The 25605-nt window shown below is 53.7% G+C and overlaps 3 protein-coding genes across 3 annotated transcripts; 1 reads left to right on the plus strand and 2 right to left on the minus strand.

The window, feature by feature from the left end:
- On the minus strand, positions 1 to 7682 carry CASP9 (caspase 9). Its single transcript, XM_063354147.1, has 10 exons — positions 7482 to 7682; positions 5700 to 5919; positions 5091 to 5171; positions 4851 to 4882; positions 3758 to 3934; positions 2928 to 3017; positions 2062 to 2209; positions 1340 to 1519; positions 1033 to 1142; positions 1 to 539 (listed from the first exon to the last, which is right to left on the minus strand). The coding sequence occupies exons 1-10, from the start codon at positions 7611 to 7613 to the stop codon at positions 447 to 449; spliced, it is 1263 nt and encodes a 420-aa protein (XP_063210217.1). The 5' UTR covers positions 7614 to 7682; the 3' UTR covers positions 1 to 446.
- A 4-nt stretch (positions 7683 to 7686) lies between these two features.
- On the plus strand, positions 7687 to 20299 carry DNAJC16 (DnaJ heat shock protein family (Hsp40) member C16). The gene is made up of 14 exons (XM_063354145.1): positions 7687 to 7985; positions 8885 to 8951; positions 9913 to 10243; positions 10852 to 11036; positions 12380 to 12484; positions 13083 to 13241; positions 13624 to 13754; positions 13998 to 14181; positions 14355 to 14537; positions 14780 to 14856; positions 15321 to 15401; positions 15505 to 15603; positions 16069 to 16236; positions 16654 to 20299. The coding sequence occupies exons 1-14, from the start codon at positions 7819 to 7821 to the stop codon at positions 17048 to 17050; spliced, it is 2334 nt and encodes a 777-aa protein (XP_063210215.1). The 5' UTR covers positions 7687 to 7818; the 3' UTR covers positions 17051 to 20299.
- A 173-nt stretch (positions 20300 to 20472) lies between these two features.
- On the minus strand, positions 20473 to 24308 carry AGMAT (agmatinase). Its single transcript, XM_063354148.1, has 7 exons — positions 23730 to 24308; positions 23391 to 23593; positions 22605 to 22653; positions 22273 to 22468; positions 21388 to 21567; positions 21044 to 21128; positions 20473 to 20918 (listed from the first exon to the last, which is right to left on the minus strand). Exons 1-7 carry the CDS (start codon positions 24098 to 24100, stop codon positions 20845 to 20847), a joined length of 1158 nt encoding a protein of 385 aa, XP_063210218.1. The 5' UTR covers positions 24101 to 24308; the 3' UTR covers positions 20473 to 20844.
- Positions 24309 to 25605: the final 1297 nt, after the last annotated feature.

Below are 25605 nucleotides of genomic sequence, written 5' to 3' on the forward strand. Positions count from 1 at the left end.
TTCATTGCGTTTTATTGAAAATGAGAAGTATCAATTGCAAAAATCATTCCATTCCACTGAAGAGCCAGACCTTGATTCCATCAATGGGTTGTCCAAGCAGAAAGGACACAAACATCGCAATCATCATACAAAAATACTCGGAGGCCCAGCGCAGCCGCATCGCAGCGAGCTACAGCCACTCTCCTCCGCACGTGCCCCGGCAAAGGGGCTTCCTTCACCCATTCCTGCTCCGTCCCTAACATTTTCCATCAGCACAGCGCCAGGCTCCATCATTTCTCTATTTCCCAGCAAGGACAGCATTCACAGGTTACGTTTCTCAAGACAAACATCTCGACAGACAGACAAAGGCCACCGGCAGCATTGATGCCGAGCCACAGGGGGCATAGATTTCATCCGGCCGCAGAGGAATCACTCTCCCACTTGGCAGGGACCTTGGAGCCCACACGTCATTTGCACATGAAGAAGAATTTTTTACGGAGAAAGTTGAAATATCCCGGGATCTGCTTGAACCTCCCCTTGCCAGAGACGGCGTTTGCCACCTGGGAACAGAGGGAGAGTGGTTGAGGAGCCGGATGTGTCGAGGGCGTGACCTCTCACGAGAAGCACGGTGACAAGGACGGGGAATGGGACCGTGGGAGGGGACAGTAAGCAGGTCTCCTAAAACGAGATGGTTTTGACAGCAAAAACACATGGGACTTGTGGGAAAACGGCCTTTAAAAGTAACCCCGGCTGCAGCAGTGCACCCTGCCGCCTCCAGCAGGTGCTTCTCAGCGTGAGCCCCAAACTCCCTCTTTCCCTTTGGGTGTTTACTTAAAAGCGCATTCCCTTTCCACTCATTTTGTTCCAGACACGTCTGTCATTTCCCCAAGGTCCTTCCCTTGCGCTGAATGCCAACCGGCAGAGCGAGGGTCCCACAGTACTCCCTTGAAATCAATAGCTGCCGTGCCACCGTCTGCTGAAGAAGTGCCGTGACTGCAGCTCTGACTATTTCCTCCGTTGTGACTACAAAAAGCAGGAATAAAAGACATTTACCAGCGTTAACATGTTGAGCAGGTCTTCCGAACGGGCGTGTTGCTCCAGCACGTTGTCCAGCGTTTCCACGTACCACGAGCCTCTCGAGGCATCCCTCCAGGAGACAAAACCTTCAGAGAACGAAAGAGAACATTATTGCTAAAGCCAGTCTTCCCTTCTCATCTCAACGACTTACTGCCGCTCCCTGGTTGCCATCCCCAGCGGAGGAGCCACTCATCCCTAACTGCTCCTGACTTTGGCCATGAAGCTCCGACCTCTTTTACTACTTTCCCTGTACCAAGCAAAGGATTTGTGCAGGCTCTCTCACCTGGAAAAGTGGAGTAGGAGACCAGGATGTCGCTGGGCGTGGGCAAACTGGCTACGGCATCCGGCTCGTCCGTGCCACCCGACAGAGTCCGAAAAGGAGTTGCATCCGACTCCAAAGAACCTCCAGGGGCTTCGTTGCCGGGTGAATCGCTATCCACTGGAAAGCCTCGATCTCTTTGTTCTGCAAAAAGCGGCAACAAGACAATCCCTGGTGTTCATCTTACCCAAGCACTCAATGATTGTACATCCTCCATTAAGAAAAGATGAAAAAACAAAATAAAAAAGAATAAAGGCCCTCCAAGAAAACAAAGCTTTTTGGCCCCTGGGCTGCGCTGGTTGAGTCGGAGCCCTCAGGCGATTCACGCGAAAGCCCTCGGTCCGTGCTTCCCCACCAAACTCGCGGCTGAAGACCTGGAGCGGCCAGTCAGTGGGCACTGCCTGGCCGGGTGCCACAGTTACTCCCCTCCTTCCGTCCCGCATCCCTACTGAGCGGAAAACCTGTTCCAGCACACGCGAAACTGTACTGCCCTCCTACGAGAGGCTCAAGCCCAAGTTCTTACGCTCAACCCATGCTAGCAGTAAGAAAGTGGGGCCGAGAGTAAGAGAAGACAGCCAGAGAAACAGGCAACACACAAAAAAGGAACAAGTCGTCAAAGCCTAAATCTCCGAAGCCTGCTTACGCCCAACAGCTGACTCCCTTTGGGAGCTAAAACAAAGATTCACCTCCACCACAGGCCTGGATGAAGAAGAGTTTGGGTTTTCCTCTCAAACTCGGGCAATTGGACCCATTGAAATAGTTCACAATCTTTTCTATTGGAATGGGTTTTCCATCCGTTCCGTAAACGCCTCCGGGAAACTGATTATGGCTCATCTGCAAGAGGAAAATCCGGGAGCTAGTAATGCGGAAGGAGGCCGGTTCCGAGGGAGCCCATTTCTGATCGGGTGCTTTGTAGCCTGAAGTTACCGGAAAAAATCTCATTTCTTCACGTTTGTGCAAATGCGTGCACCACGTCAGGGTGAAGGGATGCCCGAGGGGACACTCAGGAGACATTTGAAAAAATGCTAAACCCCAGAAATCCAACTCCTCCTGTTATCCAACTCCTATCCCGCCTCCTCCAGCCAGGGTTCTTCATCCTCTGGGACAACAGGCATGTAACACACCATGTTCCTAGCAACTGCTCGGTCCTTATCCTTCGAGGCCTCTGACTTGCAATAGAGGCTTTACTACTAATAGCATCTCCCCCAGCAGAGCCGGAGAAACAGGAAGGACTAAACGACCGTAGTAAGAGGGTTAGTGCTACCTCCCTGCGCTCTCTGCCCATCATTCAGTTCCGAATTATACACCCCAACTTCCAAAACGGAGAACACTTGTCCACAGGCAACACCGGATCATACTCCACTGGAGAAGCTGCCATTTTCTTTAACCCAGATACAAGAGTGTAACTCTTCGCAACATACCTCGACACCAGATCGGTCAGGACAGACCACTTCCCTCCCACCCTGTGTGTGAGACCGCAGCGCAGGGAATTAACCCCTTCCCACGTGGGGAACCTGCCTAAGGAGCAAAGGGAGAGGCGCGACAAACCCACCTGACACCCATGGGAAAGGATGACCACGATGCAGCAGTCCAAGGCTCTGTGGTCGCGCCGCGCCAGCTTCTGCAGCTCTGAAACCATTTCCTACAGAGAAAACACCACAGTAAGAGCTTTTCAAGTCATACCTCAGCCGCAGAGTACTGCTGGGCCCTGCTCTTATCCGTCTATCACGGCTGTGCTGCTCAGAAGGATCCGGTCAATCTCTCTGCCACGGGGTAACACACACCCCACATACAGGCAGCAAAACCCATTGGCAGACAGTGAGTATTTCTGCAGTTCTGCCCTTATTTAACATGGGTTGATTTAATTACACACATTTCTCTCCTCGCTGCATTCTTTACAACACAGCAACATAACACAAAACACACTTCCACGCCGTTTAGCCACTAAAATGCACTGCATCTGATTAGGGGCTGGTGGGCGAGCAGAGAACTTTGGGTTACTTTCAGCAGCCGCTCCAGACGATTGAGCTCCCTGCACCGCTTCAGGGACTGTACAGACAGGAAAATCCCACCCCCGGCAACACACGACGCAGAGGCCATCAGAGCTAGCGCAGAAATGCAGCCTCACTAATATCCCCACAAATCACAACCAGGAATCAAACTTCAGGCAGAAGGGTGAAAACACGCAAGGTCCTTTCTCCTTCTGCAGTCACAGCATGACAATAAAGTAAGAGGACGTGAGCGGTTGATTATTTCTCTGTGCAGCGCAGGGTGGGGCTTTCGGCATGTTGCCAACACAGGGATACATCCCGTAACACACTCCCATCGCTTCCAGGAGCTCCCCTCTTGTCCCTCACATGAGCTGGATGTGACTGGCCTCACCTGAGCTTTGAGATCATGCCGAATCAGGACGTCAAAGTGCAAGGACTTGAAGCGCTTCTCCAGCTTCTTGCAGTCCACGTTGGAGCCGTCTCGAGTCGACAGATTCGTGTCTCCACTGAACTCGACATTGTTGAGGATCAGGCAATGTCCGCACGGGTCCGCTTTCAGCTCGTAAACCTGGCAAGCACAAGTTGCAATTAAACGCTCTCTTATTCAGAGCGCTCACCAGCTAATCCAGTGGGACACAACACCAACAATTCCTTAAAGCAGCTCGTTTCACAGCTTTTTCATTTCTCCGGGACTAGGGATGCACAACAGCAACCGTTCTCCACATGCACATCGTTACCAGCAGCCGGGGAACACAAAACAACCTGCCAAGCTGGGGACCACCTTGGTGGAAAGCGGGCTGCTTCTTTCCCTGCAACATCTCTGATGGTAAGCTGAAGTTTCCATGAATTCTCACCATGAGAAGCCACGTAAGGAGCCAAGAGAGAAATCTCCTGGAGACTCAGCTTTACCACTGATGACAGCAACGCAGGAATTTTATGAGGGCTACCCAAAAACCTGCACCGATACATCCACAAGCCTCGCACGTGCACAGCCAAACTATTCCCTCCTCACTATTCACCCACAGACTGCAGGCTGTCGGAAGGCAACTCCAGACGTATTCACAACACTCGCTTCCCTGCGCGTCTCCCAACGTGCCAAAGCATGCTGCGCGACTTCATTATTGTTTTCCTGCCTTCTATTTCTCAACACTACAATTACAAAGTCTAAACATCACTTCCCAGACAACACGCGACTTGATGCTTTCGGAAATTACCAGTTGCCTCGCTGGGAACTGTTTAAGCACAAGCTTTAACTCTGTGTTATGTCATTTGCGTTACAGCTGCGGGAATCTTAAGGAGGAGCTGGTTAATGATGGACCTGCTCTGAGCCGACTGGCCCTGTTACAGCAGTGTCAGCCTCGGAGCGATGGCTCAGATAACACAAAGCAAGAACCAACTGTCCCAGGGCTATTTTCTGGTAGCCACCCACAAGGCACAGAGCTTTTGCTTATTAGGGAACACTTTGGGCCTAACCAAATACTAACCAGATCGCGGTTCCTCTTGTCAACGGCCGAACCTACAACACACAACACAGACACGGTGTTTAGCTTTCCACGCTCCACAATGAGACGTTATACCCCGTCCTCCTGGAATTAACACCAATCCCGCCCTGTCCCGTGTGACGCGTCAGCGACACCAAAAAATTCCCCCTTCCCACCCCACCACACACTGGAAACGAGTGTTTGGCATGCTGACCCTCTGGAAGAGCCTGGGACTTGGCTTACCCCGGGCTGGCACCGGAGGCATCTGAGGTCTTTCACTCTCAGCTTGGACCGGGATGGACAAACGTTCAGGGAAGTTCACATCTGTAATGATACAGGACAAACGGGTCTCACCTTCTCCTCCTCCTGATTTCATGCTACAAGTAACCCATCTGGGATCCCCAGAAGGACCTGAACCAAAAGCCACCTGTTGCAGGGACCCTGCTGCAAGGACGTGATGTGACATTGCGTCTGTTTTCCCCTTTTCAGTGTTTGACAGACTACAGTTTCTCCATACAAGCACACAAGCTGGATCTGCACACAGATTCAGCAGCGCATGAGACGGTGAGGACATAGCAAAATATGTTTTCACCAAGGTACTGCGGAGATTGGATGCAAAAATACAGAGAAGGAAGCTCCCAACATCATGAGCAAATATCCTGAGCTTAGAAGCTTCTGCTACTAGAAAGCACGACATTCTCCCAACAGCTCTGAACAGTCACCTCTACAAGATGTGGTCCAGGATAATAAAAATCAGGACTTCACAGGCTATCACCCACAGCAAGGGGGGTCCCAGCTGCCATCCCCTGTGCTGCTGTTTACCCAGAAAACAACTGCACCCTCAATACTTACTTTTATTACGCTTTTCTCCACGTAAGTCCAGCTCAACAGGCCTCAGGTCTACCAGCTGTGGTGATACTGGTGGGCATTCACACTCCTTGATCAGCATGTCTGCGAGGTCACCCTGCCCGGTGTCCCGCAGGATCGAGAGGAATACAGGAAAAGCCTGTTTCCCTCGAGTCTCCAGGTCGATGACCAGCTGCCGGGCTTGGTCTCCTCGGCTGCCGGCGCTCTGCAGAGGAGGAAAGCCCAGGACAATGCACATTCACCCTGAGCCAAGGTGCACCGCCTGGCCAGCCCTTCCAGCCCAGAGAGGGGAAACATGAGGATCCACAACAAGGCACATCTACACGGGACGAACGAGACCAAAACCCGGCGGACACAGTCACAGAGACCTCCAGCTGCCACCTGAACCCTAGCCCTGGGCACCCTCCAACCATAAAGCCCTGCTGCTGCCACTGAGACAGGCAGCTGCAGCCCACCAAGGGGCTTACGGGGACAAGGAGAAGGGAGCAGCCCCAGCCTGTCCCCTGGGGATGAAGAGACACCCCCCAGCCTGCCACTGGTGTGCGGGACAAGGTAAGACACCCCCAAGCCTGTCACCAGTAACAGAGAGGGGAAACGGGGACCCCTTAAGCCTATCACCAGGTTGGGATGGTGACTCAAGGAGAAACCCCTATGCCTGGCACCAGCTGGGGCAGGGGACAAGAAGATGGTCTTATACCTCTTACCTGCAGGGATCGGGGTAGGAAGAGACAAGGGCCATTCCCCAGGCCTGTCAGCCAGAATGAGGGGACACAGGGCCCTCCCTTGGGCCTGTCACTGGGGCGAAAGGACACAGGGGCCACCCCCTAGGCCTGAGAGGAGGTGGGGGCCACCCCCCAGACCTGTCACTGGGCTAAGGGGACACAGAGGCCTTCCCTAGACCTGTCACTGGGGTGAAGGGAACACAAGGCTCTCCCTTGGGCCTGTCACTGGGGCTCAGGGGGCATAGGCCCGTCCCTTGTATCTGTCACTGGGGTGAGTGGATACAGGGGCCACCCCCTACACTTGTCACCCTGGCTGAGGGGACATGGGGCCCTCCCCTGGGCCCGCCCCCAAGGCTAAGGGGAACACAGGGGGCTGCCGGTGGGGCTGAGTGAGGCACAGAGGCCTCCACCTGGGCCTGTCACCAGGATGAGGGGACACAGGGGACATCCCCAGGCCTGTCACTGGAACGAAGAGGACACTGTTTGTTTCTTTGAGCCTGTCACCGGGGCTGAGAGGACATGGGGCTCTCCCTTGGGCCTGTCACTGGGGTGAGGGGGCATGGGGGTCACCCCTGGGCCTGAGAGGACATGGGGGCCACTCCCCAGGCCTGTCCCCAGGGCTGAGGGGAGGCGGGGGAGCCTCCCGTGGGGCTGAGGGGACACAGGGCCCTCCCTTCAGCCTGTCACCAGGGCTGAGGGTACATGGGGCCCTCCTTTGGGCCTGTTACTAGGGCTGAGGGGACACGGGGCGACCCCCCAGCTCTCTCATCAGGCTGAGGGGACACGGGGCCCTCCCTTGGGCCTGTCACCGGGGCTAAGGGTACGTGGGGCCCTCCTTTGGGCCTGTTACTAGGGCTGAGGGGACACGGGGCCACCCCCCAGCTCTCTCATCAGGCTGAGGGGACACGGGGGCCTCCCTTGGGCCTGTCACCGGGGCTGAGGGGCCACAGGGGCCGCCCCCCAGGCCTGTCACCGGGGCTGAGAGGACACGGGGCCCACCCCCGGGGCTGAGGGAGACCCGGTGGGTGCCCGCCCCCGGCCCAACCTGCAGCTCCTCGACCATGGTGCGGGTGAAGAGGCCGCGCTCCTCCAGCGGGTCCCAGAGCGGCGCCACCTGCAGCGCCTCCACCAGCCGGGCCCGCCCGCGCCGCAGGGCCCGCCGCTGCGCCTCCTCCATGGCGCCGCCGCCGCCGCTCTGGCCGCTCCCTCTCGGTGACCGGAAGCGGCGCCGTCTCTATGGTGACGGCGGGGCGGGCGCGCCGGAAGCGGCGGCGCAGGGTGGGTGAGGGCGGCCTGTCCGCGGCCCCCGCCGGTCGCCGGTCCCCTCAGCGCCGGTCCCCAGCCCGCGGGGCCTCCGCCGGCCCACTCTGCCCGCCTGAGCCATGCAGCTGGGGCGGGCGGGCTTGGCTTGGGCCGCCGCCTTGCTGCTGGCCGCCCTGGGAGCGCAGGCCGCGGCGGGGGATTTCGACCCGTACCGCGTCCTGGGGGTCGGCCGGAGCTCCAGCCAGGCCGACATCAAGAAGGCCTACAAGCGGCTCGCCCGGGAATGGTACGTGCCTCCCCTCCGACCCGGGCTCTGATCTCCCCTCCCCGGCACCGGACACGGGGACACACACGGTGCTGTTTTGCGTCCTCTCGGTTGACAGAGCCAGGCCGCTGTGCTCTGAGGAGCGGGTGACACTGCCGGGTGGTGGCATTGGCCACCTTACCTGGTGGTTTGTGCCAGACGAGGCTCAGCAGGCTGTCAGAGATGAGCGCCGGGTCTTCCTCGTGGCCCAGGAGTCGTCCTGACACCAAGCAGACACCTTCATGCCAGCAATCCGTGCTGTAAAACCCTCCCGCAGGCTGGCTATGGGGGGGAAAGTTCCCCCTGACTTACCCAGGAGCCTTTAATACGCCAGGGTTTGAGTCTCAGTTTGATACATCGATGTCCAAGGGCAACTCGACCCCTGTGCTGTGGAAGTGAAACGTGTTGGATCCACAAATGTCATGCCCCTTGCTTTGGTGGTGTGCACTGAGGCTTGAGACGTTACCTTGGAAAATAGCCTCACACGGAGCTTTTAGAGCCAGCGTAGCTTTGTCTGAGGGCTGTGGCAGGAGGTAGTTTACAGGAAGAATGCGGTAGATATGTAGGGCAGGAGCTGAGGGATGCACCGCTGTAGTGGGTAGGGGAGAAACACATTCCCTTGTCCTGGGCTTGGGCCGTTCGCGATGGATTGGATGGAGGGACAGGTCTGCAGGTGCATGGCACGTGTCCCGGTGCTGCGTTTTGGGGTGGGGTTTGGGTAGGGAGAGCATGTGCTGGGTGTATAATCCAATCTCAGCCTTGGGATGCTGCCACACACCCTAACTGTCTGCATCCCGCTCGCCTCTGAAGGGACGCTGACAGCTCGCTGTGCCCCCCCCGGGGAACTGCTGACCCCCTTTTCCTCCGGTTCTGCCTCGTAGGCACCCTGACAAAAACAAGGACCCAGGAGCGGAAGACAAATTCATCCAGATTAGCAAGGCCTATGAGGTAACACGCTCTTCTTGCTAAACTCGTGCTGTCATTAAGATCAAAGTGACCTTGTTTTTCCATACTGGGCTTTGTGCTTTTTCTGCACATGGCTACACGGGAAAGGTGCTGGACCCTGTGGGGGTGGACACTACTGACCAGAAAAGTTTAGTCTTTTTTCTCAACAGAGAGCTGCTGGGTGACACCAAAGTGGCCTCTGTTGCAAATATTTGGCTACAGGTCGACCCTGTTCTCACTAAAAAGCCTCAAACGAGGGAGGAGCGGGTATTCGCTGAGCCCCACACAGCTGGGTGGCTGTCTTGTCTGTGTCACACATCCATAGAAGTATTTTGGGGATGATGTAAACCATGTTAGTCACCGCAGGGCTTTAGTCCCTTCAAATTGTTCTTTGCGTAAGTAGTTATTTGCACATCGCTCCTGTGCGGCTCTCAAAATTGGCTGCCCCAGTTTGCGGTGGCTGACCCGGCACTTCCAGGGCAAGTGAGCTGAGCCCGCAGAAATAAAGCAAACCATCATCTCCCAGCCGAAATAAATGCAGTTTCTCTGCGGGGCTTCTGGCTGCCCGGTAAAACTTCTGGCGCTTTATGATGCGCTGAGAAAACCCTCAGCGTTCAAATAGATGCCAGCAAAAGCTGCTCCAGAAAAAAGCGTCACTGCTCAGATGGTGTGACGTTCAGGCTCGAGGAGCAATTGGTGTCAGAAATGGGTACATCAGTCTTGATTTACTGGCTCCTTTTCTTTGGGCTTTGGGTTTTTTTTTGCCCTTATTTACCACCGTGAGCCTGGAGGCAACGCGATAGTTCCCTTTTCCAGAATATTTATCCCTCCAATGCGCAGCAAAGGGTGCATGTTCCCTCATAGCCCGTCCTTATGCAGCTGCAGTTATTTACTAAGGGATTATTGTCCGGGCAGTTCTCCCTCACGGTTTCAGGCGACCGTTCTTCTACCATCTACTTCCCAGATTCTCTCCAACGAGGAAAAAAGGGCAAACTTTGATCGCTACGGAGATGCCGGGGACAGCCAGGGCTACTCTCAGCACCAGCATCGCCAGTTCCACCACTTCCATGAAGGCTTCTATTTTGATGAGTCCTTCTTCCATTTCCCCTTTAATTCGGAGAGGCGGGACAGCTCCGACGAGAAGTATTTGCTCCATTTTTCCCACTACATCAACGAAATCGTGCCAGATAGTTTCAAGAAACCTTACCTCATTAAAATAACCTCAGACTGGTGTTTCAGCTGCATCCACATTGAGCCTGTGTGGAAGGAAGTTGCTCAGGAATTGGAGGCGCTGGGTAAGGACGAGGCCGTTCAGGCTGGGCGCGTGTCCCTTGCCCAGCGAGCGCTTGCCGTCAGCTTTGGAGAACTGAGTTTAATCTCTAAATTTCCTCAGGGATTTACCCTAATGCTTTCCTGTGTGTTACTAACATCGCAATCGACGAGGCTGTATGTTAGAAATGAGGAAAAACCTAATCCTGTAGATCACAAGGACCAGATATCTTTTCTCCTGTCCGTACGGCTAGTGGCTTAGTCCGGCACTGATGATGATAAATGCTGGCGTGGCCGAGAGCTGATCGCACCGCCATGAGTTTAGGCCACCAGCGTAAATGCTGTGTTGCTCTTCAGTCCTGTGCTTGGATGGCTTTGCTAAGCAAAGATCCCTGCGGCATATGTCCTCAACTTCAGGGCCGCTACCATACAGCGCGGATCACTCGATAAAGCTATGAGTTTTAAATACAGTCTTCAAGGGTTGCAAGAGGGGGAAAGAACAGAGTTAGGAGGGACAGTCCCATGAATAACTGGGGAGCAGGGTGCTGGGCAAGGGAACAGGTCTTCAACCTCGGTTTTCTCCTAGGTGTTTTGGGTTGGTGATCTTTCATGCGAACTCGCTCTCCTTTTTCAGGAGTGGGAATCGGAGTCGTTCACGCTGGGTACGAAAGACGCCTCGCCCATCACCTAGGTGCGCACAGCACACCCTCCCTACTAGGGCTTATTAACGGGAAAATAACCTTCTTCCACAACGCTGTCATTCGAGAAAACCTGCGGCAATTCGTGGAGAACCTTCTGCCGGGGAATCTCGTAGAAAAGGTACGCGCTAGTAAGAGTGTCACGTGCTGCTTCTCATGCCTATTTGGATATTCGTCTCTCTTCAGCTGTTTCGGTGGCTAATCTGTTTAATTCAGCCCCTGAGCTGATCTGTGTCATGAACGCGAGAAGATCCAACTGAGGCTGGTAAAGCGAGGCGTTTTGAGAGCTGTAATTACAGCTACAAACCCTGGAGCTGTCAGAAGCAATCACGTGATGCGGCTCCGTAACGCTTCCCCTTGCCAAAGGGTTAATCACGCTACTAGGTGGTTACGCCAGCAACTTTGTGTGCCTGATCTTCTCCCAGCTGTAATACCCCACGGCTGCCAGAGCTGTACGAAAGCTACCCCCCAGGTTTGGAATCAGTGAGCATGCCCTACCTGCCTTCGGATTTCACTTCTTTTCTCAGGGTTTCATCCATCAACTTAAGGACCGCTCACTGACTTGTAGGTATTGTCTGCTAAAACTCACCCAGAGACCCGCTGTTTGTTTTGTCCAGTTTTGATTTAGACCTTTGAAACTGCAGCCGCCGGCTTGAGCCCTTTCAAAATTATAGTAAAACCCCCCTACTAGATAAAAAAATTCCTGCATTTCAGCCTTGCTCGGTTATTTTTGGCAGAGTCCTAAAGCACCCACCTCCCCTTTCAGTGCAGTGCGGCCAGGTCAGCTCCCGTAGCGCTCTCACCTGCCCGTCCTCTGCCTGGAGCCTTGTTTGCCTCATCTCCTTTTCCTCTGGGGAAAGGGGCCACCCTTCCCAATGGACTCCCAACCTGATGTCGTCTGGGTATTCGACTTCTCACCCCAAAAGCGGGGTCTGCTGTCCCTTTCCGCGGCTAACGCAGCCATTTCACCTCCCACAGCCAGGCGTTCCTCAAAACCGGAGCTGGTGGTCTGCTCCTCTCCCCGTGGGTCCCTAAACCAGCTGTGATCTCCCTTTTATCTCCTTCCTCTAGGTCAAGGGGGTACCACAGCTAAAACAGAGCAGGTTTGATGGAGCTCACAGGTGCCTGTTAACCCTTGGCTTCCCACTATGTGTAAAGCGTACGGCCCCAATGAACAGTTACGAGAACGAATGTGGCATCAGCATTGATGAACAGCATTGGCAGAGGGTGCACTAGCTCAGAGGGTTGGTGGGGATCGAGACGGTTTTAACTGATCTCCTGTATCAAAAAGCACAGATCAGGCATACCTGTTGGAAAGACAAACCCCCAGAGTCTGCTTTCTCTAACACCTGGGCAGCTCTTTTAGACTCAGTTCTCATTCAGACATCTAATCCTACAGCATCGCGTAGGGCTCAGAGCTCTAACATCTCAGAGGTTAAACTAATGTGCTGGTTCTATTTAAAGATTACAGATAAAAACTACATCCGCTTTCTCTCCAACTGGAAGAAAGAAAACAAGCCCCATGTCCTTCTATTTGATCATATGCCAGTTGTGCCGTTATTATACAAGGTAATGTGATTTCTGTCGCTGCATTGTTTGACTTACTAATAAATCCAGCTGTTCCGAAAGAAAATGTGATATTGCTGTGAGCAGAGGCAGACCGATGCCTCTAAATACTATTGACTCGTTGTAAGAGAACAAGTTGATTTACGTCAGTTGAAAATGGCATGGCCAGATGACCGACTTCATTAGGAGATCATTTCTCTGTCCCGCCACAGATGTGCCCTTAGTGGATGTGAAGGTGCAGGTGGGTTTGGGAGGTAGCGGTAACAGAGGCATGTGCTAACCTTCATGGGTAATGAGGGATTTTTGCGGCACATCTACTTTGGGTTACTGGAAAGCCCGTTTCCTAAGAAACGCCCGCTACCGTGCAAAATGTCAGGTTGTAAAATAAAGCTGTGGCTCCATTGAGGCTCCCTGTACGATGACTAAGAGGATGCAAAGTGCCGCTCAGCGAGGGAGAGGAAGGGCTCTTACCTTGCGCAGCAGCGTTACGTTTAAAACAGCGGGAGGTGTTCTCAAAGCAAAGTTGCCACAGGCACTCAGGGGGAGAAAAACTTGTTTGCTCTCTAATGTAAACGCGCGCCGGTGCTTTCTTCCCCTCCAGCTGACTGCCTTTGCGTACCGAGATTACTTGTCCTTTGGTTACGTGTACGTCGGACTCCGAGGCACCGAGGAGTTGTCCAGTCAGTACAACATCAACGTCTACACGCCCACCATGATGATCTTCAAGGAGCACATCGACAAGCCCGCTGATGTTGTGCAGGTATTGCTCAGTCCTCGCCGAGAGCTTAGGCGAGATGGACACTGACTGAGGGTTTTCTGACCAAGCTTGTGATGAGGGGCTGGTCGGTGGTGGATTTCAGAGTAAAGAGCATTCGATCTCAGCAGAAACTCGGGCTTCAGCAGAGCAGAGCACGATCATTAGGAGGGAGGATGCTCAGTAGGCTTCGGCTACGCTGTCTGACCTTTTCAGGAGGGTGGCTGCAGGTGGCTTCTCAGTCTCGGGGCCTCGAAACGTCTCTGGTGGTTTCAGTGAGGACTGTGATGGCTGTCAGCCTTCCCCAGGCTCCAGACGAGAATGTTGCAACAGCTTCACTGTCCTCACCCTGCTCGGTACTGACCTCTGCTTTCTTTGTCCTTGCCAGGCACGAGATATGAAGAAGCAGCTCATTGACGACTTCCTTTCCCAGAATAAGTTCCTCATGGTGGCCAGACTCACCAACCAGAGGCTCTTCCAGGAGCTGTGTCCTGTGAAGAAGTCTCACCGTCAACGAAAGTAAGGCTCTGTGGGTGACGTGTCACTGCGTTTTGTTCCTCGAGGCTCTGGGGCTGCTCCTAAAGCCACCTTTTGTTGGATTCTGAGGGAGAAGGGAAACGACTGCATTGGATCATGCTGGGTATCCGTGCTGTTCAATAGGTTTCTGGCTCATCGGGATCGTTCTGGCTAGTGGAAAGGGGAGGGTCGTTTCCTCTCACGTCCAGAATGACTCCTAATCCCCCATCTTCTTGCATTGCCTAGGCACTGTGTGGTCCTACTTACCGGAGAAGGCGAGAAGTTTGCCGAGGCTTATGAGACGTTTTTGGCTTTCGCTGTGGCCAACACAAAAGACACGCTGAAGTTTGTGCACATCTATAATGATCGGCAGCCGGAATTTGCAGACGCCTTGCTGATGGATGAGGAGAAGTATCGGGGAAAATCAGCTGTGAGGGTTCCTTTTTTCCCCCCCCCCCCTTCTTCTCCCCTTTCCCTTCTGTCATGCTGACTCTCATCACTTTATGTAGGGTGCTACACCTTGATCTGATGCCTAATTGTGGGCATCTGTCTGGAAAAAAGTACCTTCCTCTCTGACATCTGCAATGTTATTGGCTCGTCCAGGTGGTCATTTTGGAGAGACGCAACAACGCGGGGAAGATCGCCTACAAAACCTTGGAGGATGCCTGGCAAGGCAGCAATGAGGACAACTTCATCCTCCTGGATCTTCTGGACCAGCTGAGGACAGACCCTGGCCTTCTCTCTTCAGAGACTGTCCTGGCAGACTTGAATGACGAACTCGCTCCCGTAAGTGCACGGCCTTTCCAGCTGCCTAACAGCTGTGTTACCTTTTTGGATGGTTATGGCGTTATTTATATTTTAAAATACCAAGGCAAGACTCTTAAAAGTTTTCTCGCTCAGGGAAGGAAGAGCTTATGGCATGCTCCGAAGCCAATTCAGACCGGAGTTCTGTTTGAGGGGTGGGAGTCCTGTCTGGGCTCTGGACAGCAGTTTTGTCATTTGCTCTTTTCTTTTCTCTTCTTCAACAGATGTTCCTTATCCGATGGCTCTATTCCATGCTGGACTATATCTCGGACTGCTGGGACAGTTTGTTTCACAGTAACTGGTACGGATTGGGTGCTAATGAGCCTCGACAGGGAGCAGGATTTGCTGTTACCTTGTTCAGATCTGTAGTAGAACCAGGTTCTTATTAACAGAATTGAGAACAAATCAAAATACGTAGGTGCCTGTATTCTCTCGAGATTTAGGTGAAGAGCGGTGACACCACAGTGACATTCGCTTCTGCCTTGAGTGCTGGGTACTTCGGTACATTACACTCTTGAAAACACACATCGATTGTTTTTCACCACTTTCCTGTCACCTTATTTTAAAATGGAGCCATTTATATCCTCCTCGTTGTGGGTGGCCGCAGGATGGTGCTCAAAATCCTGATCTTCTTTAAGACCCCAGGAAATGAGCTGAGTTTCTGGGGAAACTGTGTGATATTATTCGAGGTAGACAGGAACTGAAATTCAAGCAGAAACCGCGCAACTCGCAGACCTGATTGCTGTTTGCAAATCTTCCCCTCAGGCGAGAAATGATGCCGCTGCTGTCCTTGCTCTTCTCTGCACTCTTCATCCTCTTTGGCACCGTTATTGTTCAGGCTTTCAGGTGAGTGCATGCCAAAACGTCCTAGAGGATCTTACGGCCCAGCCAACAGCAACTCGGTCCAATCTGGCGCCTTAAACACACACAAGCTCATCTTCTTTTACAGCGATTCGAGTGATACAAGGGACTCTCCTCCCTCTGAGAAAGAAGAAACCGCCGCAAAGACCGAGAAGAATGACGCGAGCTTCAGCAAAGAGAGTAACAGGTTCCCTCTCTAATTTCTCCAGAAATGTTTTGTGCTGAAGCATTGCTCGGGAAGCATCTGCGCATAGAAAGCGTGCGCAGAGAGCGTGAGGCCGACAGCAGAGAAGCGCCAGAGTAGCGGGGACACAGCGCGGTTGTTGCGCAGGGCAGTGCGGGCGCAGCGGGGCGGGGAGGCGTGGTGGTTAGCCAGGCCCCAGGCCAGCAAGGACAGGGGTGCACAAACTTAGTTATCAGGCCATTCCCACAGAGTTTTGCCCAGGCGACATTCTCAGGGAAAGGCCAAGGTCTGCCTGACTTGTTGAGGAAGATCCGAGTCTGGCCATTGCACCGATTCAGCTGGCTTTAGCTACAGGGCACGGGGATGGCTCAGCGTAAGGAGGCAGGGAACAAGTTCACCCTTTCTCCATCCTCAGTCACTCCCGGTCCTTCTTTTCACTTTCGCTCAACCACTGTTTCATTGCGGCAGGATTCCCAAGAAGGGCTTCGTCGAGGTGACCGAGCTAACGGACATCAACTATAACAGCAACCTGGTCCGCCTGAGGCCGGGGCACATGAACGTGGTCTTGATCCTGTCCAACTCGACCAAAACCGCCCTCCTCCAGAAGTTTGCCCTGGAAGTCTACACGTTCACAGGGTAGGCTGGGGCCCTCTCCTGGGTTTCTGTTGCTGTTTTAGCAATGTGCGTAATGCTGCTCTGATAACGGTTAGGAGCGGTGTCAGCTCGCTTGCCAGGAGGGAATGCTTCTGGTGAGCAAAGCAGCCTCCACATTCATTAAGCACTAAAAACCAAGCGGCCTTTCCTGGCCATGCTCGGTGAACGTGGCCGGACAGGTCTGGCGCTGCTGCCGCTTTGTACCCACATCTCAACAAATTGAGAGCACGACAGTGCTGCTCGCTAGGTAACTGTCACGCGTGCTGAACTGGGTTAAAAAAGGAGCCGTGGTGACGCAGCTCTGCACCTGCCCTTGTTCCAAACGCTTACCGGCCCAGTAGGAATCCAGCCTGACTCGGGAGACGTGCTAATCCCGCTTCTCCTCTGCTTTTCCCCCAGGAGCAGCTCTCTTCATTTCTCCTTCCTCAGCCTGGACAAGCACCGAGAATGGCTGGAGTACTTGTTAGAGTTCGCGCAGGATGCGGCCCCCATCCCAAACCAGTACGACAAGCATTTCCTCGAGCGCGACTACACGGGCTACGTACTGGCTCTGAACGGCCACAAGAAATACTTCTGCCTCTTCAAGCCTCACAGATCGGGGGATGAGGGGGGAACCCTGGGCTCGTGCGAGGATTACGATTCCTCACTACACACAGAAACCAGAGGGAAATCCTCCTGCAGCCCGGGATCTAGATCCATTAAAAACAAATTACACAAATTGTCCTTTTGGATGGAACGCCTCCTAGAGGGTTCCTTACAGAGGTTCTATATCCCCTCGTGGCCCGCGCTAGACTGAGGGATTTTAAAGAGATTCTAATGGACAAACTTTTTATGAAGATGACAAGGGACAGCTCTTTCCAGGAATAAGAAAACAAGCGTGACGAATGGACCTTAGGTTTTAGATGAACTCTCCTAGGGCCGGCGACTAGAGCCCAGGAGCACAGCCAAGCGCACCGAAATTCCCTCCACTGTCTCCTTCGTGCGTTTGGATGCCGTACTACCGAAGAGCCAAGAAGTCCGTTTTTCCCTTCTTGTCTTGCCGCATCCGCTTCCCGAGTCACCCTCTGTTCCATCTCTCGTTTTACCTCGGTTGAAGAAAAAAAAACCTGTGACTTCTCTGCGCGGTGACTCGGTCCAGACCGAACGCGGCCGGCGACGCAGGTTGGGTTGTGGTTCTCTCTCCCCTTCCCTGTGTGCTTAGCCCATGGTGCATGGTGTAACACTGGCAAGACCCCGCAGACCCTCCCAGGCCCTGCCCTTCCGAAAGGCCTCCTCCCACCAGGCGGTCGTACTTTTATCGGCTTTCCCCGGGGTAAGTGCTCTAGAGTACGGTCGGGAGCATCTCCCTTGTAGCAAACCTGTAGCTGGGACTCACCTGTGGTGCGGGCTCCTAGGCGATCTGCATGTTTCATGCTCCTCGTGTCATAGTTCCACGTGCAGCTTCACCGGCTAAACCGTAACCGGGGAGGGAAGGGGTTTTGCACGGCCACAAATACTGTAAAGGTGTTGAGCCATTTAAACGTTACATTGATTTTTTCAGATGCCTTTCTGCTTCTGTCGATTTTAGACGATGTATCCTAGAGCCATAACTTTAACTGTGTCCTCAGATTGTAGGCGTGAGCTGCTATGAGCCAGTAGATGTGTCAAAGAAACTCTACCTAGCTGCTAGGGAGTCAGTCCGGGCTCCTTTCAAACACCCTTACGTCTGTAGTACAAACCAACCTTTCTTTGTATCAAGGAACCTAATTCTTCGATGATTGTATTCTTGAAACGTCGCCCCAGAAGTGCTGTATCATGAGACCGTCTCTTACGTGTGAAACTCCTTTTGCTTTAGGCGTGGGTTTAAGACACTCGGTTTCAGCCTCTCGCCTGTTTCCTTCTTGCCACAACGTTTGTTTCTCAACATGCAGGCTGCTGCCTTGGTTTTTTGTTTGTTTGCGTTGGGTTTTGTTTTTATCTTTTTGAACTCATAGGTCTGTGTGAAGCCAGAAGAGTCATAAAGCGCAGGGCTCAGTTTATGCTTTGCCCTAGCAGGGCTCCAACAGCCACTTTCAACACCGCAGGGGGAACGGGCGGCGCTTCGTGCAGCGGAGGGAAGGGCAGCAGCAGACTCATGGCCGCTTGCCACTCCTCAAGCGATAAAGCAAAGCAGCAGGGTTTCTCTTTGCAGCCGGGACCGAAATCCTGTGGGGCTTGTGTTTGCTTTTCACGGCTCCGGGGCAGACACTGTCGCCCAGGCTGGTACCTGCTGCGCCTCCTCCAGCCGCTCTGCGCAGGAGCCAAGTCCCCGTGGTCCCCAAGTCGCTGTTAGGCTACAGCGCTGCCAAAGCATGGGGGTCTCAGCGGGGCAGCCTTTGTTGTAGGGCTCAGAACCCAACGGTAGAGCACCTGGTCAAGCACTTGGCGTTAATTAAAAGCTCACTCCTTGCCACCTTAGTTACCATCTTAGCAGAGCAGGCAGTTAGTAGGAATAACTATGCCAATCTCTGAGCCAGCTGCCGATCCCATAGGAAACCTGGGAATGCTCAAGTCATTTCACTGCCTACGTGACCCAGTTGCTCACAAACGCTTGGCTTGCTGCATTCCTCCCCGCCCGGGGAGCAGATCGGCGTGCTGCGACCACCACAGGTATCTCAAACCCCGTGTATAATGTACTTCCAAATAAAGGCTACGATGCTACCAACTGACCCTACGTGAGGTTACTTAATTTTAGCTCAGCAGCTCCGAGCTTGTGCTGCTGCACGAATGAAGCACTAAAGGAGAGGGAAGGAAGGAAGGCAAGGTCTTCTCCCTGCCAAAGAGCTCTGAGGCGCAGGCGTACTGCTGAAACAGAGCGGGACGGGGAACGAAAGGCTGGCCTGATGCCGCTAGACTTCATTTTCGTTTGGCTGGAGCAAGGGCCGTAGCACTCCCGTGCTTTTCCCGCAGCTTGCCGTGCAGGACGAGGCTAGAATACAGTTGTAGCCCAGTGGAAGGCTCCGCATCACTTTTTACATGTTTGCAAAAGCAAAAAAAAAAAAAACCCACACTCTGGGTCTCTGCTGTCGCTAGTCAGAAACCAGGAGAAAACCCCTGATATATTAAAAAAAAGTGCCTAGTTGTGCTACAGCAAGGGAATTCAGCCCTGCCCCAAGAAAGAAGATAAGGCCTTATGGCCTTCAAACTACAGTTCGTGCGCCGCACACCAGCTGGAATCCTTTTTGTCTTTTCTTTTTAGCAGAGGTAACCTCCCCTTTTAGACCATTTTTTTGTTTAAGGAGCACTTGCAGCAGTCCATCCTTACCGGCTGTGGCTTTTAACCTGGTTTTTATTGCTGTTTTATGGAAAGTCTTCTTACGTGGGCTGAAGTGAATGCCAAACTCTTCTAAACCCCTCGTTTAGTTAGCTGTGGTGTCCATGGTGGAGCACTGGCTGCTTGCTTTCTTGTAGAAGAGCGTGGTTGGAGGCTGCTTGCGCCCAAGATTTGTCCACCGCGTCCCAGCATTCGCGAGCTGTCACCCCCCGATAATTTTCTCACCTGCCGCCTCCAGCGGCGCTCGACCCATATCGTACCGTATCGTCAGCAAAACGCGCTCGCGATTCTGTTATGCACATGGCGGTTCGTAATCCAAAGATTGAGGGAATTCAGTCCAAGTGCGCTATTCTAGTGAAGTCCGAGCACTCGCACACCGCTCAGAAGCTGAAGCAAAGGGATACCAGGCCCCCGCTCTAAAGGTTTGGTACCAAAACGCCTCCCTGTTCCCAGCGTGGTGGGCAGCGGCTGCCTGCTCCGCTCTGCCGTGCGCCGAAAGCCTGCCAGGAGCTAGCACACTATCGCAGCCTGAGAAGTAGGACTGAAAACTAGGTACATATTTTGCACTTTTGATACTGGGGAGGGGGGGGAAATTAACTTATTTGGCAAACTTGTCTTTTTTTATTTTTGGTTCGGTTTTTGTTTTGGTTTTTTGGGTTGGTTTTTTTTTTTTGTATTTGTGAACAGGCACTGATGTCATTTTGTTTTAAGACGATTACAGATTCGCAACCAAAATAAACTATTTTAATGTGTGATGAGGTGGCTCTGTGTTTCCGTGGACAAACTGTCCCCACCTGTGCGTCGGCTCGGAAATTCTAGGAGCGATTTGGCTGCTCCTGCCATGGCAGCTGCCCGGTTATCCCCAGCAGGAAATTCAGTCAAATACCCCCCTACTCTCTGAACAAGCCACCCCCGGCTGTCCCCCCTTCCTCTACATTCCTTGTCCTGCTGCTGCACCTTAACGGGAGAAAGCTTTTACCAGTGACAATTGTGCGATGAGCCCCTGTGAGCCAGGTGAGTAATTCCAGCTCGGAAAGCGGCGGCGAAACGCCATTAGCCTCATCTTTGCCTTTTCCCAGGCAAACTCAAAAGCTACAGCCACCAGTAAATGGGCTGTTCAAACCCATTTGCTACCTACAGTTTATCAACTTGAAATTACCTTTTCTAGCGGTAAAATGGCATTTATTCCTTACTGCAAAGCCCACGTTCCCTGCAACTTGGGAACAAGGGGAACAGGACGCAGAAAGCCTCGGCGGAGGTGGGAGCTGTGTTGCCCCTGGGGCAGGTGGGAACTGCCCTCACATTGTCTTCACTCTGGGGAGAATGCACAGCATCTCGAACAGCAGGTTTGCTGCCAGGAGGGCCGTGTTGCCTATGAAAAGACAAAAAGAGGGGAAAAAAAAAAAAAACAAGCCATGAACGCCCAACGGCTTTCACCCGCATGGTCAGACACCTCTGCCAGGCACACATCCTGCTCTCAAGCACCTTTAGACTCACCAGAGACGTCGTACATCGGTGCAACTTCTACAAGGTCGCATCCCACGATATTCAGTCCTTTGCAGCCACGAATGATCTCCAAAGCCTAGGAAGAAAACAGGTTTGGGATCAAGAAACACATCTGACCTAGCGGACTGGTTGGGGCTCTGCCTTCCCCATGTGCAGCTAAGGAAACCCAGCCTATACAGACCAAACACACCAGTTCAACATTTCCTTTCCTCGTCACTGTGAAATGCTCCCCGGCCTCCCAAACATTTCCCTTCGCTGCATTGGTAGCGCGAGCTCCTTTAATGGGAGCAAAAACATCCCCTTCCCGCTGGGAAACGAAGCTGCATCCCCCATACCTGCGCAGGCGTGAGCCCGGCTATCTCCGGCGTCCCGGTACCTGGGGCATAGGCGGGGTCCAGTCCGTCAATGTCGAAACTGATGTACACCAGCTTGTCCCCCATCTGCTTCCTCACCTCCACCATCAGCGGCGCCAGAGACTTGCTCCAACACTCTTCAGCCGGGACCACCCGGAAACCCTGTGGGAGCAGAGACACAGGGAAAGACCTTATAGTGACCGCTAGACCTTATAGCGGCCTTCCAGTACCTGGAGGGGGCCTACAAGAAAGCTGGGGAGGGGCTGTTTGCAAGGGCATGGAGCGACAGGACGAGGGGCAATGGTTTAAACTAGAGCAGGGCAGGTTTAGGTGAGACATCAGGAAGAAGTTCTTTACACTGAGGGTGGTGAGACACTGGCCCAGGTTGCCCAGAGAGGTGGGGGAGGCCCCATCCCTGGAGACATTCAAGGCCAGGCTGGATGAGGCTCTGAGCAACCTGATCTAGTTACAGATGTCCCTGCTCACTGCAGGGGGGTGGGACCAGGTGGCCTTTAGAGGTCCCTTCCGACCCAACACATTCTATGAGTCTGTGAAAGGCGGGCAAAATGGAGCATCCCCTGCCCCGCTGGGAATTTCTGCTGGGATAAATCCTCATCCCAGGGCCAAGCTGCAGAGATGCACCTGGGAGCACCCTCCACTCACCCCCACTTTCTTATTCTCCACTCAGCTAACAGCTCAGTGTCCCAGGAGCGTTTATCCTGCAGGCCAAGCCGCTGGCACGGGACAAGATGCCGAAAAGACATTTATTTTCCTGCTGAAGTCATGACATAGGAATAGTCATGACGTGGGAATACTAATGGCAGGGAAAGAAAGCAGTGCTCGGCACACGCCTGCGGCTGAGCTTACCTGGTCCCGGCAGTACTTGTAAGGATCGGGGTCATAGGAGGAGCCTCGGATGCCAATCTGGACCACGCGGCTGCAGTCCAGCAGCCCTTCCTCCACGCAGCGCCGGAACGGGGTCCCGTGGTAGATCTTCTCCCCCAGGGCTCTGTCACCAGTGTCGGTGTGAGCGTCCACGTGCACCAGTCCCACAGGACCGTGCCTAGTCGAGAGAGGGTGGCCATGTCAGTCCCCACCCCATGCGCGGTGGCCCTGCCTATGCCGTGGATAGCAAACCAGGAGCCTTCCCACGGCTCCTTCCCAGGTCCTTGTTCTACATCTCCAGGTTGGAAACTTACTTTTCTGCCACGGCTTGCAGGATGGGGTATGTTATGGTGTGATCTCCACCTGCAACAGGACAGGGAAGAGGGTGTAACACACCCCAAGAGGTGCTCAGTGCTTATTACCTTTGTTCCCAGCGGACTCTTCCCCCCTTGCATCTATCCTGCACTTCTTTATACACCCCAGGGCTTCGTTCCCGAAGGAAAACCTGAGGCTCCTGGGTGCAGGTTGCTTCCTCTTCCCTCCTCGGGAGGACCAGAGACACATGAGGGCTGGCAGGGGCAGCCTGTGGAGCAGGACCCTTGACCAAGGCTATAAATAGGTTCTTGATTCACTTTGGAGGATGCTGTTACTGATAGTTTGCCCCACTTTACTATATACACTCGCTTCAGTTAGCCATGCCCAGCTGCGACAGCTGGGAACTTGAACAGGCGCCCAAATCACCGCCCGTGCAAAGCAGCACGCTGCCGGGCGCTTGAAGCTTTCCAGAGGGGCACAAACCACTCACACTTTGGGACAGCAAAACACCAAAAGCACACTGCCGGCCGGATTTGCGGTTGAGCTTCAGGCTGTGCACTGAAACAGTCTCTTAGCTGACCCATTCTCCCCATTTTTGACACAAGAGGCACCACTGATGGCAGTAATTTCAGCAGAGAGTGTAAATTTACCCATGATTTAGCCCCATGCAGGGGACAGATTCCTTGCTCACCTTCTACTGTGTTCAGACTGAAGGAGGGGAGGAGGAGAGGGAGTTTGGATGAGCAGGGACACGGTGGCACGGCAGGGAGACGTGGGGTCCTTACCCAAGGTGAGGGGCACGCAGCCGGAGGCCACTATCTTCCGGTAGGACTCTCGGATGAGGCGGCAGCTGTCAGGCAGGTTGTAGAGGTTCACGTTCACGTCCCCGATGTCAGCCACCTGCAGGGAATCAAAAGGCGCTGCCCCGGTGCTGCTGTTGTACCTCCTCACCATCGCCGACTCAGCACGGATCTGGCGCGGGCCGAACCTGTGGAGAGAACACAGCCAGGAAAAGCTGCTGGGCAGAGCTCCCAATGCCAGCACCACTTCTCTCACGGGATGAGAGCCATTCCAGCCGGCCAGAGTGAAGCACCGTCTCCCCTGGCACCATGGCTACCCCTTACCTGGCTCCCGGCCGGTTGGATGTGCCCGTATCTAGAGGGACACCGACAAAAGCTGCATCCAGTCCCTCCGCTGACGCCTGAACAGGCAGTTTCATCATGGAGCAGACCCCCACGGGCCGGGCCACGAACTGGGCACTGGGGGGCACGTTGAACTGCGAGCCCCAGCGGCAAAAGGTGCCATGTCCTGGGGCTGGGCGCTGGAGGGGCCCCATGGATATGCCGGGCAAGGAGCCGGAGGTGACCAGGAGAGCAGGGGACCAGACGCCATGGCGTGGGGCAGCCGCTGCGGCAAATGCAGACAGCTTGCGAGCACAAAGCCCAGCTTCCCGGGGCAGCAGCTGGCTGCAGCAAGCCCAGAGACGGCTCCTCATCCTGCCCCACAGGCTCCGACCCTCTGTCCCACACGGAGCAGAGCGAGAGGTGCCGTGGAGCCTGTCCCGTCCCGGCTGGAGTGCCGCAGCCGGGCAGGGAGCCAGCTGCCTCCGCCATGCCTCCCTCTGCCCTCCCCAGGGTCCAAAGTGCAGCCGGACACTCTGCGGCTCAGGGAAGGGCAGAGATTCAGCTTGGGCCTCGCATTCCCCCTCTTGGCCACCCCCTTTTCCCCACGACAGTCTGCTTCCCGGCAAACACCAGGAACAAACACGGCAGCAAGGGGCTTCAGCATGACAGGGCAAGAGGGACGCGCTGGGAAACGTTCCAGTTTCACTCCCCCTTCGGGGATTTGCAGAAAGTAAGGCAGCATTTGTTGCATTAACAGCACGTACTTTTAAACTGTGCTTTACAAAAGCACCCGGAATGCTGAAGAATCATAAAAATGTCTCATTAATGAAAGGCAGGCAGTGAAAGAACACACAAAAAAAGTCTAACCTCAGCAGAACCGTAGACAGACAAAATGCAAGCAAACAAGAAACACTAACAGGGATTTAAGAACCAGAGGAAGCGCTGTGGGACAAGCGTTTTAGGCTATTTTTGAGGCCAGAGGGATGAAATGAGATGATTTCCAGGGGAAGCAAGTTTCCAGTGTCTGGAATTAACCGGCACAGCCCAAACCCTGGTTGGCCTAAAAACAACACGCTTGAAATCAGACGACTCTGGCTCCTAATTTTGCTCCCTACTCGTGTAGCAATTGGACCTGGGAGGAAAGTCAAGGGGGAAAAAAAACCAGAGCATGTTCACAGCAGAAAGCCTGCTCCACACAGTTGGTGTAGGTGTGGAATACGTGTGTATTCCATGCCTGGTACTGGAAGGATGATTAAAGAGTCAAAAAGCAGAGCTGTGCCTTGCTGAGCTAACCAACTCTCGCTGGTTCAGCAGAACAACAGAGAGGTCAGAGCCGAGATCTACCAAAAAAGCGACCGTATTTACTCTTCAAAAAGCTCCAGCGACAGTGTTTGGGGAACTGGCTGCTAAGTCCGGGGGTACAGAGCTCAAGGGAGAGTGCACACACAAATTCAAGGCAGTCATCCAAGGTAAAAATGCACTGCAAGAGCTCAGTATGTAAGAAAACAGCAGCAGCAGTATTAGTTAGGGTCAGACCAAGATTAAAAAATTCAATTTTTGCAGCTTTTACCCCAAAGAGCTCATTTTCTGTGATTTCCCAGGCCCTGTGCTATTTGCTGAGCCTTCTTTACATCCCCAGCAGCGTCCCGTGTTCACAGACAGAATGAGCAGGGCTATTCCTGCCAGGTAGTTTTGCAGCGTTGCTGAACCAGACGCCGTTTCAGCGTGTGAGACCTCGATGGCACGTTACTGCGTAACGATTAGGGATACCAGCCATTTGGCAAACCATGACATCAACCTGGAAAGTGCAGGAGCAGCCAGTGATTTACCACTCAGGAGAGCAGGGAACGGGCACATTCAGGAGGCAAGGTCCAAT

The sequence above is a fragment of the Chroicocephalus ridibundus genome, chromosome 16 (assembly GCF_963924245.1).
Source record: "Chroicocephalus ridibundus chromosome 16, bChrRid1.1, whole genome shotgun sequence".
In the NCBI taxonomy this organism is placed as follows: domain Eukaryota; kingdom Metazoa; phylum Chordata; class Aves; order Charadriiformes; family Laridae; genus Chroicocephalus; species Chroicocephalus ridibundus.